The sequence below is a fragment of the Akebia trifoliata genome, chromosome 6 (genome assembly GCF_017979445.1).
Source record: "Akebia trifoliata isolate Shusen 1 chromosome 6, ASM1797944v1, whole genome shotgun sequence".
Lineage (NCBI taxonomy): Eukaryota > Viridiplantae > Streptophyta > Magnoliopsida > Ranunculales > Lardizabalaceae > Akebia > Akebia trifoliata.
Window position 1 is genome coordinate 29307505 of NC_141380.1, and position 17538 is coordinate 29325042.

At 35.5% G+C, this 17538-nt stretch overlaps 1 protein-coding gene across 1 annotated transcript; it reads right to left on the bottom strand.

Moving 5' to 3' along the window:
• Positions 1-681: 681 nt before the first annotated feature.
• Positions 682-17060, bottom strand: LOC147400704 (protein FAR-RED IMPAIRED RESPONSE 1-like). Its single transcript, XM_086446513.1, has 3 exons — positions 16901-17060; positions 15428-15864; positions 682-1400 (listed from the first exon to the last, which is right to left on the bottom strand). Coding segments are annotated over exons 1-3 (648 nt in total). The 5' UTR covers positions 16902-17060; the 3' UTR covers positions 682-1190.
• Between the last annotated feature and the right edge of the window lie 478 nt (positions 17061-17538).

The window sequence follows — 17538 nt, forward strand, 5'->3', positions numbered from 1 at the left end:
TTAGGTACCTTTTCTCTTTCTTAATGCCCCTCATCTTGTTTCAATTGGTTAGATGGATGAACCGTGGTGAAGATTGACAATTCATATTATTGAACTCAACCTTTGATTCAATTATCGAGTTTACAACTCTCCAGGTCAACATTTTAACATGAATTATTGAGATCAATGATTCAAATGGTCAAGATCTACGATCTGAAAGGTAGATCTCAACGATTTGAGCCAAGTTTTATTGGGGTGAGGGGACAGGAAAGAAAGATTTTGCTACTTCCCAAAAACTTACTTGGATAGCATTTAAAAAGACGTCCCTATGGCTGGGTATATTAAGTAATTTTCCCCACTTTCATTAAATTTCTCCCATTTTAATGAGTTGCTATTAGCAGCACCCGAAGTCGAATGGGATCTTATTCCTCCGTTTTTCAGGTTGGCAGACAATGTGCCCTTCACCACCAAGAAACAAAAATTTAGAAAAACACATAGAATTATTAATGAACAGTACTAGCAAGACCAGCTTACTAAGCATTCTCCACTGGAAAAGGGTTGAATGGGTCAATATAGTTGGCCTGGACCTTAAGAAAACCCAACAATGAAATTGAGGTACCGATTCTAAGGCCATAGACCATGGATGAAATGATGCACGCAAGTGATTTTGGGCGGTGTCAATTTGCTCAGTAGACAGTATGCTGCAACAACAATATCAATGTAACATAACAACAGAAGGTTTAATTGTTGTATGAGAAGAATAACAATGAGATACCATCACATATTAAGATGTCTTAACGCAGAGACGTATGGTAACCCAAGAGGACTCATTTTGTTTCCTACTTGGTTGGCTCATCCTGCATTTGCCGCCTTCACTGCTCTGCTTTCAACCAACCAGCCACTTGTTCACATTTCAAACACACCCACCACTTTTGTTTTCTGTAAGGAACATAAGAGCCATCCACAATTGGGACCCTTGGGCCGAACAGATGGTTAGGACAAAAACTCACTTCGGGGGTGCCACTTTGAAAAGTTACAAGCCCCACATATACAGAGAAAGCAGTTCAAGGTCAAATCTACTGCAAAGCTCACTATAGAGTACAGAAAAGGGTGAGTTACGCAACTGATCCTATTAATTAACTAAGAAAGAAGAAAAGAAATTATATATAATAGTAAAACTCTGCAATGCTTGTTGGGAGGGTCTCTCTCTTCTATCTGTGATTTGTAATTAATAGTTCCTGTTCTTCAGATTCAATCTCTCTAATGTTGTGAACTATCTCTCCAACACTACCTGTTAGGTGTTGAGTGTGATCCTCCACAAGTTTCATGAATACACATAGCTGCTCCTGACATGCTGCCAACTTCCGATTTGCACGATTCAGTTCAGAACTGAGTTCCTGAATTTTCTTATCCTTCTCATCCTACAAAAATAATAATAAATGATAAATAAATAATAATTGGGTTTTAAAAAATTTATGAGGTATTTGAATGTGCACAAATGCAAGATGCAGTTACCCTCAGATTAGGACCCACCACAGAGACTTGGTCAATGTTTGACCTGGATAGAATTAAAATCACATTGGGAGTTTTCGATAATTGAAATTCAAGAGAAATATACGGGCTCTGTATGATGTATGTTTGTTGTAATACCTCCTGAGAATTTTGTTTTTTACACTGCTCCATATGTTACGATATGTAAAATTTCTATTCCCCTTTTAACATTGGCAATCTCTAAGGAGCCACCTTGGTGGATGGTAAAATCTGTGAAGTGTACCACAGACCTGGGATCAAGACCCCACCCTCACACTTAGCCTATTAAAAAAACATCTCCATTTCCTCTATCTTATCAAGTTACACCATCTAATGAATAGTAGAGAAATCAACTCCATCCCTCCAAGCTGCAATAATCATACACCACAAATTATTTGAGGATGACATCATTGGTGAAGACACGTGAAGTTATGAACTACTAGGAATTCACATCATAGAACTTGTATTTTTTTGACTGGTTGGGTTAAGCGTAATAGATTGGGATTGCCCCTAACCTGATATGAGTTTACACACCCAAAATACAAAGGAAAAAGTTTTCAAGGAGCCAACAACAACCCTGTTACATGTTCATAGAAAAATGTAGAAAAGAGATGATTGCAGATCTAAAATACAAATAAAAAAGGGTACTTCAGTAATACCCTCCTGTGAAATTGGTGATACTAGGTTTACCCCCCTTGACCGAAAGTTAAGGTTGCTTTTGTTGGCCCAAGCTTTTGTTTTCTTTGTAATGAGTGCAAGGAGGTGATGCCTAACCTAAAATGATGAGTTTGAGACCGTGATTAAATCAAATAAACAATTCAAATATAAATCTCAGCTCATGTACCCACGTGCTAAAGGAAGTCTAATAGGTAATTGAATTCCAAATCCTAAAAGCAATCACAATCCCATAAATAAAATCTCGAGTGTTAAAACAAAGGGATGCCAATGAAAGATTGAACTTCCACTAGCTTAGGGTTTCAATCACTAACCCAGTGTCAAAGATTGATCTCTTCAAGAATTTTAATAACAAGTTTAAACTCCAAGGATTGTAGTTGTTGGAAGATTAATTATATGTATGGTGTTATAATCTTGTTTGGATATCTAGGCAAAATTTGCAACTATAAATCCAAAAGAACTAAAAAGGAGTTGAAGCTATGGTTTAAATGTGTGGAATTGGGGTTGTTGGACGGTTGAGCAAATCATCAACAAAAAATAACACGGACTATCAATCAAGGGGTGTAAACCTAATCTTGCATTTTGCAGGGGATAAACCTAATATCACAAAATTTGCTGGGGGTGTTACTAAATTACCCATAAAAACACAAACCCCATCAAGGTCACATACTAAAATTACAAGTGAAGAGGACACAAAAAGATAAAACAATGACATAAAAAATAGAATGGATCAATCACAAGCACAATCCCTATGGCACATTAAGGCACTATTCAGAAAGAAAATTTGACTAAATAAAGAAGTTTTCCACCATATGTTTGCTAAAGCATTGGACAATGTTTTCATGATCCAACAAACAAAAGGAAAGTGTCACATGGGACCATGGTTTAAAATTGCGCTTCGTTTTGATGTTTTGATTCTCAAAAATCGAAACAATACCGAAACATTGGCAAAACATTCTGAAAAACCCGAAACATTCATATTAGCCTTCAGAAGTAATTTTTCAGAGGAGACCAAGATCAAGGGACACGTCGTCAGTTAAAAACATAGGCATATCTGAAATATTTAACAAAATATGGAGGGGGTTTTCAAATTCACCCCTTTTAGAGTGATTTTTCACGAGAAGATTGAGGTCGAGGGCATATCAACGGTTTGAAAAATGAAAACAAAAAGAGACGACAAGCAAGAAGAGGAACTTGAAACTCTAGCACAAATCCAATGACTCAGATGATCCACGTAGCACGTCTCTCTCTACCCCTCTCTGGATCTCCCAAAAATTGAAATCTGTAGTCGAAATTAATGAAACATTGTGTCCCATAAACGTTTCGTCTCGGAATGTTAATAAACCAGAACGTTTCGACTGAAAAATTCCGAAACGAAAAGAGATTTTGAACCTTGCATCGGACACTCTTTCGAACCCATTGGCTCCATTTAGGTAGGGCTGGCAATGATCCAAAACATACCCGACGTCCGAACCAGTCCAAACCGATCCAATCAAGAAAAATATGAAAAATCGGATTTTCGAATTGGATGCGGATTGGAATCTTAAATCCGAAACAATTTTGGATCGGATCTACCCCAATCCGTTTCAAAAAAATCTGAACCGCACATATTTTAATTATTCTTTTATTATTCTTAATTTCATATAAATACATATAGATAAAACGGTTTAGTCTTTTGGTTTCCCTCTATATTTATAGTTGGAAGGTAGCTTTTTTTAAATGTTATATGATTTTATATGTTTTAAATTTGTTGAACATTGATCATTTGAAAATAAGGCATGTGTTAGGATCTGTTTCCGATTAAGGATGAAATGAAACAGATCGGATTCGGTTCACATATTCATTAATCCGTTCGGATCGGATTGGGTACATGTTTAAAAAAATTCGGAATGGTATTGGAGTGGTACTGATTCGATACTGAACCGATCCATTGCCAGCTTTACATCTAGGTACTAAATTTCAGTTTCGATATTCATTTCGGGTCAATCTAGAAAAGGAAATATTTTTATAATGGATAAATTAATACAATTTCCACATGTGATGTGGACATGTGAAAAATGTTAAAGAAATTGTCATTAACACTGCAAAAAATCACAAATGAGGCATGAAACCGCACTCATAAATCATCTAATTATATTATACAAAAATATGAAGTTCGGAAATGTAGAGCAACGGCATTTCACTACATGCTGGAGCAAGTATCTAGGAGTCCAAATTTAAAATAAAAATTAAAAAACAATATTGTACGTGGAAATGAGAATAATAATGTCACCTTAACTACATACACCATATTAAAACATGTGCTTAATTGAAAAATCCATCATCTTCGTGAAGATAATTTAAGGCTCGATCCAGCGTTTAGTCAATGTTCGATTCAAAGATCAGTTTCATGGAGTAAACTTTTCCAAGAGGCCTATTGTCAAGGCCTTTGGTTTCTTCGGACGACGAGAGATAAGATTCAGCCACCTTTGGCGGTGGTTGTTCTTTAAGTATACATATGGATAGAGATCAAGAGCCAACTAAATGGCCAATGTATTTCGTGCTATATGGGTTAGAAGTTTCGGAATGAGCTAATTTTTTGTGAGGACGATCTCTATGGTGAGATCATCACAAAAAAATCATCCCATTTCGAAACTTCTAACCTCAGTTTACAAGTTGAAGAATCGTGGACCATCCATTTTTTTGTAAACAACTTTTGATTGGGTTAGAAGTTTCGGAATGGGCCAATGTTTTGTGAGGAGGATCTCCTCACCATAGAGATCATCCTCGTTCTTAGTCATTGAATCAAAGTTCTTCATCCCCAAGAAGATATGAAATAAAAATGCCATATTCATGTCTATAATGGAAAAAAAAAATTAAATTTCCTCGCATCTGAAGACATCCCTTGGCTATTGGAGGTCCTTCAAGAAGCAATGCCAGAAGATATAGTGAAGTCTTCAAAGAAAAAATTAGTAGCCCAAATAGGATCAAGATTGCAAAGAAAATTGTCAACAAAAGATGTAAGGGTAGTTAATAAGATGGGGATAAGGAAAACTCCTTGATTACAATATCAATAGGGAAGGATATGCAAGGATTGAAGTCGTTAGCTAAGAAATTCAATATAGGGTAGCGTTCAATGGCCAACAGTTTGTCAAACATTTTGGCAAACACATTTTTCAAAAGATGGGTTAGAGGTCTTGGAATGGGCTGATTTTTGGTGAGGATGATCTCTACGGTGAGGAGATCATCATCACCAAAAATCAGCCCATTCCAAAACTTCTAACCCCATCAAAAATGGTTTACAAAAAATGGACGGTTCACGATTTTTCAACTTGTAAACTGGGGCTAGAAGTTTTGGAATGAGCTGATTTTTGGTGAGGATGATCTCCTCACCGTAGAGATCATCCTCACCAAAAATCAGCCCATTCCAAGGCCTCTAACCCATGTTTTGAAAAAGTTTTTGCCAAAATGTTTGCCAAACTGTTGGCCATTGAACGGGACCCTTCAATATATATATATATATATATATATATGGGGGTGGTTCAGCAGCCCTAAAGTTTGCCAAACATTTTTCAAAACATGGGTTAGAAGCTTTGGAATAAGCTGATTTTTTGTGAGGATGATCTCTATGATGTAGAGATCATCCTCACCAAAAATCAGCCTATTCCAAAACTTCTAACCCCATCAAAAGTGATTTACAAAAATTGGACAGTCCACGATTCTTCAACTTGTAAACTAGGGTTAGAAGTTTCAAAATGAGCTGATTTTTGGTGAGGATGATCTCTTCACCGTAGAGATCATCCTCACAAAAAATCAGCCTATTCCAAAACTTCTAACCCCATCAAAAGTGATTTGCAAAAAATGTTTGGCAAGATGTTTGGCAAACTTTAGGGGGCTTGATGGAGAGAAAGAATGCCATATTACAAATAGCTCAAAGGCAAGGTATAAAAAGATTAAAAAGAGTAGGATGATAGATCTATAGCATAACGAAATGGGAACAACGAAGTGATCTCATTACCAACAAAGGGCTTTGGGAAACAGATAAAGGCTATAATATGTGAGTTGATCTGTGAACATCTTGTGGCAGGATGTCGAGGTGGCAATTTCATTGTGAAGACTCCAAGTTAAAGCACTAGGGCCTAAGCAACTAAGAGTCAATGTATTAGAACCTAAGCAACTGCGAGTCAAAGTAATTGAGTCTGCATATGATAAGATAACAAGAAGACTTGACTTGTATTGTACTATGATTATTCTGACTCAAAGAAATGCATTAGCAATCGATAAGATGTAATCTGATGGATGACGTGCCTCAAAGAGGTTGGCAATCGTTTTTCAAGTGCAACCATGATAAAGGTTGGTCTAGCACATTTTATCCACCTGAATGACGATGGTGATGTTTTTAGTTAGACATCTTGAGCATAGAATTTTGCTAGAATTTTTTTTTTTTTTTTGATAAGTATGAAGATTTTATAAATATTGGAAAAAAAAAAAAGAGAGTGCAAAGGAGGCCAAGATGGCCCCCAAAAAGAACAAATTACAATGACTACGCAAAACAAAAGCTAAGCTAAATAAAAACAAACGGCAACCACAAGCAAAACAACCAATACTAAGAGTTACACAAGCTTTCCCATCTAAACATAGTCTTCAAAGAAAACCCCAAAAAACTCCTTGTTTAATTTAGCCCAAAAGAACATCAGCCCTAATATCTCCATAAACACTAGATACATGTTATTCATCTAACAAAGAACAAAAATTATTGAGAAAAACCCAATTCATATGAAACAAGAAAAGAAATGAAGATCAAATACCTAGTGAGAAAGAGCAATGAATAAGAATATGATCCGCAGATTCTCCATCTTTCATATAAAGGGGGCAACAATTGAGAATAATCCACCCTTAGAGATCAAATTGTCTAAAGTGAGAATCCTCCTTAAAGAAGCGAGCCAAGTGAAGAGGAATACTTTGGTCGGAACAAAATTTGACCAAATGACATAGGTTGGGAAAAAAATGACCGACCTTGGGATAAGGGTTTTGTAAAAAGATCTCCTAGTAAATCTCTTATCTTTAGCTTTGACCCACTCCCTCTTATCCTGATCATTCTCCTTGAGTTGGACTTCATTTCAAAGGTTGAGAAGAGATGTTACCTCGGTTATTTTTCAATCGTTGAACTTCTTCCTAAAACCAAAGTCTCAAGAATAAGTGTTCTCGGTGCATCTCAGACATTGTTCGATCGAACAATTTCTCTTTAAGGAACAAGTATACAAACATGGGTATTGAGATGACAAAGTGGAAGTTCCACACCACCTACCTTCCCAAAAAGGGACCCTATTCCCTCACCCCATCCTAAAACTAGCCTCTTTCTCAAAATTGCTTACCCCTTCAAAATTCCCCTCCATACACTACAACCAAAATAGATGACGATTAATCAAAAGAGCAATTACATACTCTCCAAACAAGTTTACTAGATTGAGCTTGAGGAGTCGTGGCTATGGCTATGGCTAAGAGTGCGTCAGAAATCCAATAACATCGTAAAAATAATATTAACGAATTTTTTCAATCCTAATCTAATGAAGTTAAACGTCCATCACCCGCAGACATCTCTAAAAGGCAAAATGCCTAAAAGATATGGAGTTTAAGCGAAAGTCCTAACTCGAATTTGGTAAAGCTCATTGCTTGAGTTGTGGTCTGTTGGCATGGGCGCAACATAAATTTGAGCCCCTAGGTCTAAGGTTCGAGTGAGAAGGTTTGTGCCCGGTAATGTGGCCTTGACCCAGAGGTTAGTGCATTGTTAAGCAATAGCCAATGTTCATGACATTCAGCTATGAAGTTTAAAGTTTTTTACAATGATGCATGCAATATTCATGACACCATTGGTATTCTAGGTTACATCAAGAGCATGAATTCGGGTCAAGCACATGGTGGCTTGTTGGACCCAAATTGCATTTCAAGTACGATGGCTCAAAGTATGAAGAAATTAGGTTATACCTGAGCCATACGCGACTTTGGGACTTAGGTGCACATTTTTAGAGCAATGTCAATGACCCCTTTGAACATGAATGATAAAATGTCAAAATGAGTATACCACTCTTTTGATCAATATTTTTAGAATACGGCTAGGGAAGTAATTTAAAACTTATAAATGACCATTATAATATTTCCTTTGCTCACTAGTAATGGGCATGTAGTACATATATTATCAAGAAAGAAAGAAGCTTTGACAAAACGAAGTCCCATTTCATCTTCCATCTATAAAGCCCTGTAGTACTCAACAAGGCTTTATCAACCTCCCATAATCCAAACAAACTCAAATTCCCAATTAGACTTTGGATCTTGGCTTTCTTTTCCTTTTATTGTTCTTTTTGATTGTAGTTTTTCTTTCGAAGTGGTAACCTCGACCATTGCCATCAATAATAAAAAATTCCATACATAAAAAATAAAATAAAAAAACTAATCTTAGTTATTTATATAATCTTTTTCTACACGTGGATGGGATGCAAAGTTGCAGTTGTATCAACCCTCAACCAACTGAGCTAGAAAAGGATTAAACCTAAAAAGGACTTTTAGGGAGGTTCTCAAACAAGTTTTTAGACTTCATAACAGTTCGATCTCAACACAGTTAGGCGTAAAATCGGGCACCTCTTCAACGTGATCCAGGCGCAACTTCAAGCATTAGTTTCAGCTAGCTCAAATCCGTATTCAATCCTATTTCCAATAAAGAGCAATTAACAATTGAATCCAATTCTTCCCCTTATTTTCATATATCGCATTTCAGGCATATTTTCAAGTAGTGTATCGGCGTTGGTACAAGCTCTCATTCAGTAGTGTTTCAAGTGCCATTGAATAGGAATTTAGGGCCTTTGAAGCACTGGTTGAATATTTTTCAGGTGGGTTTTAAGCGGTGGTTCGAGGCCAGTTTCAGGCTGAAGGTGTAGGTGCAAGGTATGGGATGAAGCATCTCCGGCACGATTTCAAAGAACGGGTTTTGGTGTGGTTTTGGGCAATGTTCAACTGGTATTTACTACTTAGGCACTGCTTTGGCAGGCTTCTATGGCGTGTTTCACACCTAGCTGTCCCCATCGAACCCAGCCCAACCAATCAAAGTTTGAACCCTAAAACTCCTTCCTGAAACTCATCCCTACACAGAACCTGTTGTAAATACTATTACAACTTTTAACCCAGCTGCACCATCCCTACAACCTCATTAATTTCCTAAAATCCAACCCAAACTACCGTTTTAAGAATCCATACGGCTGCTGAAAATTTCAGATCTGCTAAAGACCACTGCAGCCATATTTTTCAGTCCCTAAAAACAACCCTTCAACCCTAGTTTCAGCCTATAACCCTGCTGGTCCTGTTTGCAAACCATTTTAAACCTCCCATAATTCATATCCTATCCCTATTATCAACCCTAGACACCCTGTTGAAACTATTCCCCAATTTTCCTAACCTATCCTATTTCCAATTCCCTAACCTACACCATAAAGCAGCCCCAACCCATAGCTCAATCTAGTTCTGTTCCTTTTACTTTTAACTCTAATGAATTCCCGAATTTTGTTGTTGATTTGGCCTTTGGAAAATAAAAAGTCTCATTGAATATGGGATTGAAACCAAGCTAGCAGAAGTTCAATATTCCATTGGCATCCTTTCATTCTAACACTAGGGTGAATTTATTAGCGGGATTGTGATTGTTTTTAAGATTTGGAGTTCAATTACCTATTAGACTTTCTTTATCATATGTGGTTGCATGAGCAGAGATTTATGTTTGAATTATTTATTTGATTTAATCATGTTACCAAACTGATGTAGAACATCTACAATCCTAGTTAGAGTTTTACTAGGATTTCTATTTCTAGTTCTAGGAGGATTTCTATTTCATAATTATGTTAGAAGTGCAATTCCTTATTAGTTTCTAATTTGTTTTAAATTCGTCTTTATTATTTAGCCTATAATTAGAAGTGCTTAGAAGTGTCCAATTTAAGTTCTAATAGGACTAAAAAGTTAGTATTATGTTATAGATAGGTTAGGAATGTTAATTTTTAGTATTTTAGTAGGATTCTAAATTGTTATGGTGGAGTTAGTCATCTACGGAGTTCCAAATCCGAAAATTAATAACAATCAATTCAATTATCTCTTCTCTTTTAATTACTTTTTAGCTTTATGTTTTATTTTCTTTCAAGTTATTGCTTGTTTATCAGTTGAATTTATTGATTCAAATTGATTTTGAGTGTTTCATTGAACACAACCTATCGAATTTATTGATTCTCACGCTTCCGCTACATCAAAGACTCGTCATTTTAGGTTAGGCATCACCGTCCTACATCAATAGGCAGTGATGAAGAACAACGAAAAATTATTGGAACGGTCTTTAAGAAAAAGATTTCCGAAATTCCCATTGGTTATATATAGGGGACGGATCAAGGGACATATGTAAAAACAAAGGTTGTTCAAAATATGGGTTAGAGGTTTTGGATTGAGCTGATTTTTTGTGAGGATGTTCTCTATGATGAGAAGATCATCCTCACAAAAAATCATCTCCATCTGAAACTTGTAAGTCCATCAAAAGTGATTTACAAATTATTGGTAAAAAAATCGACGGTCCACATTCTAAATCACTTTTGATGGGGTTACAAGTTTCAGATTGGACTGATTTTTTTTTAGGATGATCTTCTCATCATGAAGATCATCCTCACAAAAAATCAGAACAATCCAAAACCTCTAACCCATATTTTGAATTTTTTATATTATTACATTGTTTTTACATATGTCCCATGATCCGTCCCCATATATATATATATATTTGTTGATAAGTAAACAATTATTCATTACTAAAACAGAATCGTAGTTGAGATAACCCCCACAAAGAAAAGTATATAATAAGCCTCTTATAACTCACAAAGAGAATCTCATCTAAACACAAACTCCTCAAAACCACCCTTTTAAACTCCTCATCAAAATCACAAAAACTTGGGTTTGTTGGATAGGTAATTGAATAATCTTCAAATGACACAAAAATCAACCTAATAAAACAAGTTTTAACCCCTCAAAATAAGGCCTAAATAAAAATAGCGTGAATAGTAATTAGACTCAAATTGAACTCTGAAAATAACTAAAAGACAACTCAAAACTAAAAATAATCCTAATGCTATAAAAGTGATAAAAAAAATAACTTTGGACCAAAACAAGCGGTAATCTAAATAATTACAAAATTTCCATCGGAATCCATGACTATTGGCTTGATTTGGGTCAAAAGGTTACTTAAAGTTGCATTCTTCATATGGTGTGCTTTGATGTGGAAGATTTTGACGATGGGTCAACTTATGAGGCGAGGATTTAGTAATCCTAGTATTTTTATTGTGCACGAGGAATGAGAAGACTGCAGAGCACGCTATTTTTCACAGTACTTTCTCTCACCAAATTTGGGGTTTTATTCTTAGGTTTGTTTGGAGTGGAAGGTTGTTTCCCAGATTCAATCTGCTCTCTTTTCCAATCTTGAGCAGAGTGGGATTCCTCATTCCCAAATGAAAAGAGATTGCTTTGGAGGCTTGCCTCATTTACGATTTGTTGGGGGATTTGAAATGAGGGGAATGGTCGTTGCTTCAAAGGGAAGTTTGATTATACTTCAGTTTTGTCAGTGTCTATTCTCTCTCACTTTTTTTTTTTTTTTTTTTACTGGTGTAAGGTCTTTAAAGAATTTTGGGGTGTCTTTTTTGATGATTTTATGGGCAGATGGGAGTGGGTGTGTAGTATCCCTGTTTCTTAGTTTTGTTTTCTTGTTTGCTTGTACAATTGGTCATCTCGACCACTTTATTAATAAAATTCTTTACTTATAAAAATAAAAAAGGATTCTTGACATCATGAAGAGGATCTTCGTGATTAAGGAAAGAAACATGGTACAAGGAAACTGCCAATTGAGGTAAGTTTCATGGAAAACAATGACTAATTTCCTAAAAATGCTTCAAGAATTTTTATTTTATTTTATTTTTTTGCACATGGATAACCGAATTACTGCTTGAACAATACTTTCTAACCTTTTTCCAAAAAGACAAAGGTTGAAAACATATTCGATTTTAGACCCACTTTCATTGTGGGGAGAGTGCATAAATCATAGCTAATACTCTTACTTTAGAATCAGAAAAGCCATCCCTTCAATCATTTCTTAAGAATAAATAATGTTGCTAAATAGTATATGCCATAATGTGCGACCAGGCAAATGCTGTACGCATATGCAATTCGCACATAGCATATGCGATGGCATAATAAGAATTTTTTTTAAAGAAATGAAAAAGATAAAGAAAAAAATAATAATAATAATAATAAGGAAAAAATAGGCAAATATTAAAACAATCATATAAAAATATTCTTATAAACTTTTATTTCCAATGTCATAGTAACTTATATTTGCATATATAACAAGTATGCAAGAAGGTAAGAATGCATAAACTCAAGAAATTGGACAATAAATGAAATCTTTATTAATTATAAGAAACTAATAAAGTTACAAATGCTTGACTTGTATTTGATTGTAATTTATTATATTTACTTGACTTGCTCCATGTAGGATATTAATCTTGATTCTTGAATCTTGCTTGAGTTGTTTCTTGGGTTGCTTCTTGTCTTGAAGTAGAAAAAGATAAGATAAGAAGTAGAAGTAGAAGATGTAGAAGTCTAAGAACTAAGAAAGCAAGTTGTAGATTAAAGGAAGAATTAACAGAATTAGAGAAGCAGTACAAAAAATAGTAGTAGTGAGCCTTTGAGTGACTGTGATTTGGAGGTTATTAGAGAGCAAATGTGGGTCTCTAGATGATTAGAGAGTGGCAGGAATGGAAGGGGAGGGCATGGGGTGTTTATAGAGGTGTTTGATGAAGAAACTTAAAAATAAAAAATAAAAAAGTGCCCAACAGTCGGTTTTCGCACTGTTGGACAATAGGCCATTGCATATTGCAGTATGCTATGGCATGTGTAATCGCATACTCAATATGCGAAAGCATATGTCTATGAGATGTTAGTATATTGATTCATTTTCCGAATCACTTTCATATGCTATTTCTAATCCCTTTAAATTAGCATATTCAATGGTTTCGTTCCATTGTTCCCATTGTTCTTCTAGAACTTTGGAATTCTTTTTCTTTGGACACTCATCAGCATAGTGACCAATTTCTTCACATAACCAGCACTTGCAGGTCTTTGTGTTTTTCTTTGAATTAGATGGAGAAGTTCTGTCTTCTCTTTTCTTCTTAAAGAATTTCCTTTGTTTGTTTTTAACAAACTTAGGATGCCTATTGGTTTTTCTAAACTTAATGGATTTTTTGACATGTCTTTTATATCCTTTCTTTAGATATTTCTTAGACTTTCGTCTGGATGTCTTTTCTTCACATCTCCATTGTGTAGGCATGTCTTGTATATGATAACAAAAGTTATCACTTCCTTTTGCAACCTTTCTAGCTCGTTTTGCTAGATGATTTTTGACACACACATCTCCAAGTGCATCTCTTACTCTTCCTATTAATCCTCCTAACGTATTTATTCCTAAAGGATTAATGGTAAGGTCTTGCCTGATGTAGCTGTTCCATGGAGGAGGTAATTTGTTTACAAAAATTTGTCTGTACTTCTCATGTTCTCCTGGATCAACTTTGTAGTAATATCTCTCGAATTCCATTGAGAATTTTTCAAAGCATTTTAACTTACAAATAGAGATATTATCCAAGTTTGTCTTGGCTACTTCTGATTCAGAAGATCCTAACTTACATTTATCGCCCAAAAATTGTTCAAATATTGGTTTGACAAAATCTTCTGCATCGTTAGTTTCTCCCATACTCTCTTTATGTAGTTGATAGCCTGGACTTTGCTAATAGCCTATCCAAAAATCTTTTACAATTCCTCTTAAGGAATGTTCAAAGAAACTGAATGCTTGTGCATAAGTCATCTTTCCTCTTGCTGCAACCACAAGATTCATGGCAGCAACCCAAGATTGGATTGCTTTTCCTCGATCTGATGTTTTATCTAGATCTAGCCATGTTCCTCCAGGGTGAATAGGCTGATTAGAGTATTCTCTTGGTGAATACAATTTTGTATTCATCTGCCCTGGTTTGCCACTTACAGTAGTGGGATGCTGATGGATCGTTTGATTGACCACTGTAGGTCTATTTCTAGATCCTGATGTTAATCCAGTAGAAGCATTGGCAGCATCTTCTAGTACATTTATATTTTCTATTTCTTCCTCTTCATCTTCTTCAGATAAGAGTAAGAATTCTTTTTCCCGTTCTTCAAGAAATTCATTCATTTTTTTTACAAATGTAATCCAATCTGTTTGGATCTTTTGTGGTGTAAAACTCTTGTTCTAATTCTTCTAAGGTTTCTTCTTTAAGTACCTTAGCTTCTTTAGTATCTACTTTTTCCCATGGGTTTATATCTTCCCAGAAAAAGTTGAATACTTTCATCTCTGGAGACTAAATAATTTAAAAAACCATGTTCAAAGTACCAGATTTTTTCTGGTTGATAATGATGTGAGTTATGCGATGTTCATATCACAGGACCTACATATGCAAGCTATGAAGAAAATCTAGCCTATCATCCTTGTTGCATGAAAGCAAGAATTCTTATGAATTCAGGGGAAGAAAGACATCTTGCAGCAGTTGATAAAGTAATGGATATCTATCTTGAAAAGAAAAAGATAGAAGAGAAAGGGAAAGCTCCAGATTACAGACAAGATATGGTTGATTAGACTCACTCTATGACCTTTTTTTTCCAAAACCCCTTAAATTTCCTTCCAAAAGCATACCCTATGGCCTTTTTCCCACTGCCCATTATGGGAATAAGACTATTACTGGAAACAAGAGGGGAAAAAAAGGGTTCCCAATCTAAATAGACAGTCCAGGCCACAACTCCAGGCCATGCACCAAGCCTTATGGCACTTCTTTATGATCTCACAGACTTCTCTTTTAGGACCTAATATGATAGGTTTGAGCTGAGACTTGTCTCTTTTGTTTCTCCTTCTTTAACTTCACAAATCATCCTCCTAGTCTACAATCAGACAGCATCATACTATATCACATAACATTTCAAACAATTGTAGAACTTATTTTCCCACAAAACTTAAAAAAAAATGATAAAGAATCATGAAAGTTAAAACTAGTGAATGAGAATTAGAAATCAAAGGAACACAACATATGATAGGACAGAAAAAATGGACCTAAGAAAAGATGAAAGTGATTTTGAAAATTACACTAGTTGAATAAAACTAAGGTGTAATTTGAATAAAACTAACCGGCGTTGGGCGATCCTTGTTGGAGTCAACTACGAGCGGATGATTATGGTCCTTTACAAATTTTGTAACGATCCATTTCCCAGGCTTTTGTCTCTTTACCAGCATCATCGCCATGCAACCTTCTCGTTTACTCACTCGCTTTCTAATTCGAACCCTATCAATTTTCCGACTACTAAGAGTGAAACCCTCCTTATTACATGCAAGCTTACGGGAGATAAAGGATCCATCACGCTCTGAACGACGAGACACTACAATACGACTTATGAATCCTATCCGTCTAGCATATTCATCATAGAATGCCTTAGCAGCATCTTCAGATTCGAACAGCATACCCTCGTATGGTTCTTGATTTACATCATCTTCACACATCGTTAACTCCCCTCCCATAGAACTTCCTATTGTTCCAGCTGCCTCACCAGCACGAGCCTCCAAATCCACTGCCACAAAATATTATGACCCATCATTATTTGCAAAAGCACATAAGATTATATCAACTAAAAGAGCACTGACTTCTGTCCCAACTATTCATGGAATGGTTCGGATGTGTAACATATAGAGCAAGATTTCTTTCTTAGTAAGAAGGAATGAAACAAGCAAAGCTGTCAAAATTAATAAATAAAAAATATTCTGGCAATTCGTGCCAAAACTTAAATAAGATTCTACAAAAGACTACTCACATAAGTAAAAGAAATTCAAGACAGTATGCTACTAGATCTCTTTATAACCCAAGTGAGGTCCATGTGGGCACAATTCAGTGATTTAAATAAGGTTGCACAATAAGATACCCAAACAACATGTATTAGTATTACCCCTTTTTTTGGTGATTTAAAGGAATATAAATTTACATATATATATAAATTTCATGAAGTAGTGAGCATTAGTGCAGCAATTTTTCTGCTTCCACAAGTTAATTAAAACATATGAACCATCCACTTCATTATCAACTTTGAGTCCATTCTTCAAAGGGTTAGGAGTTACAGAATTAACTGATTTTCGATGAGGATAATATTCAAAGTATCGACACCATCAAAAAATTAGTCGATAATGTTGCAACACAGACCCGTACTTCTAAACTATCCAATTTTCTACATGGACCATTTTGTTGACTTGAACCCATGACCTCAGAAGAATTACATTGCAATCTCTCAACCAAACCAACAGAGCAGATGTAATTTTTAGACATCTGATGACTTGCAAGTTGGTGAGTCAACGTATTAGGGAGGGGCATGACTTTTAACCTTACAAGATGACGATTTCTATTCCCTTAAGAATTTATTCAAACATTAGCGTCTACTCCTACTTCTGAATATTTGCAAAAATGACACCCACCCCTGATTTCTTGGTTTGATTGATTGTAAATGAGATCTTGTTTTGAAGATTTACGAGTATCAAAGATGAAATCTTACGGTTCTCTCTAGTTGTAAATCTCTTGATTCGAAGAAGAAGAAAAATTGTAGAGAAATCAAAACTTACTTGTATTCAAGTTCCACCAGACTTGGTTCTTTCTTTCTTTCTTCTTTCGGAATCGGAGAAGACAGAATAGGGGGAAGAGAAAGGGATTTAGGTATTCGGGTTCATCATCCTAAAAAGAGGACTTTTGGCTTTGGATTGGAAGATGGAACGATGTGACACCTCATACTAACAATAATACTAATTAATTACTAATAGGTTAAAAAGTTAAAAATGGAAACAAAAACAAACAGTCTCACAAAAACTGATCCATCACCTCACCTGGACAAGAGGAAATTACCAAATCAGCTACGAAATTGCCCATTTTTTCATATTTATGAACTAGCTGGCGTACCCTTTGACCGTGGTCTTCGTTTATAAACTAATGAAAAATCATGTAAAAACCCCTTATTTTTCTTTCCAATGTTGTTCAAGCATGACTCAGATTTATGAGGTGATTCGTACATTGTCAAGTTTTATATAAGACATTAGCATAAAACTCTAAGTTTAAAGCAATGGTAGAAAAAGGGTCATTGTGAAGTCTATTTCTGTCACACTTTGAGATAAGGATACTGGTCCTTTGAATTTAATGGGTCTAGTATAAAATACCGAACATTAACTAACGAGGTCAAAAGACTATTATGAGTCAAACAGGGTGACAT

Bases quoted from the DNA above. Each gene is read 5' to 3' on its own strand.
- LOC147400704 (XM_086446513.1), bottom strand. The intron at 1,401-15,427 runs GTTAGTTTTATT...TTATTTTTGTAG, and splicing joins ACAAGGATCGCCCAACGCCG to GATGAGAAGGATAAGAAAAT.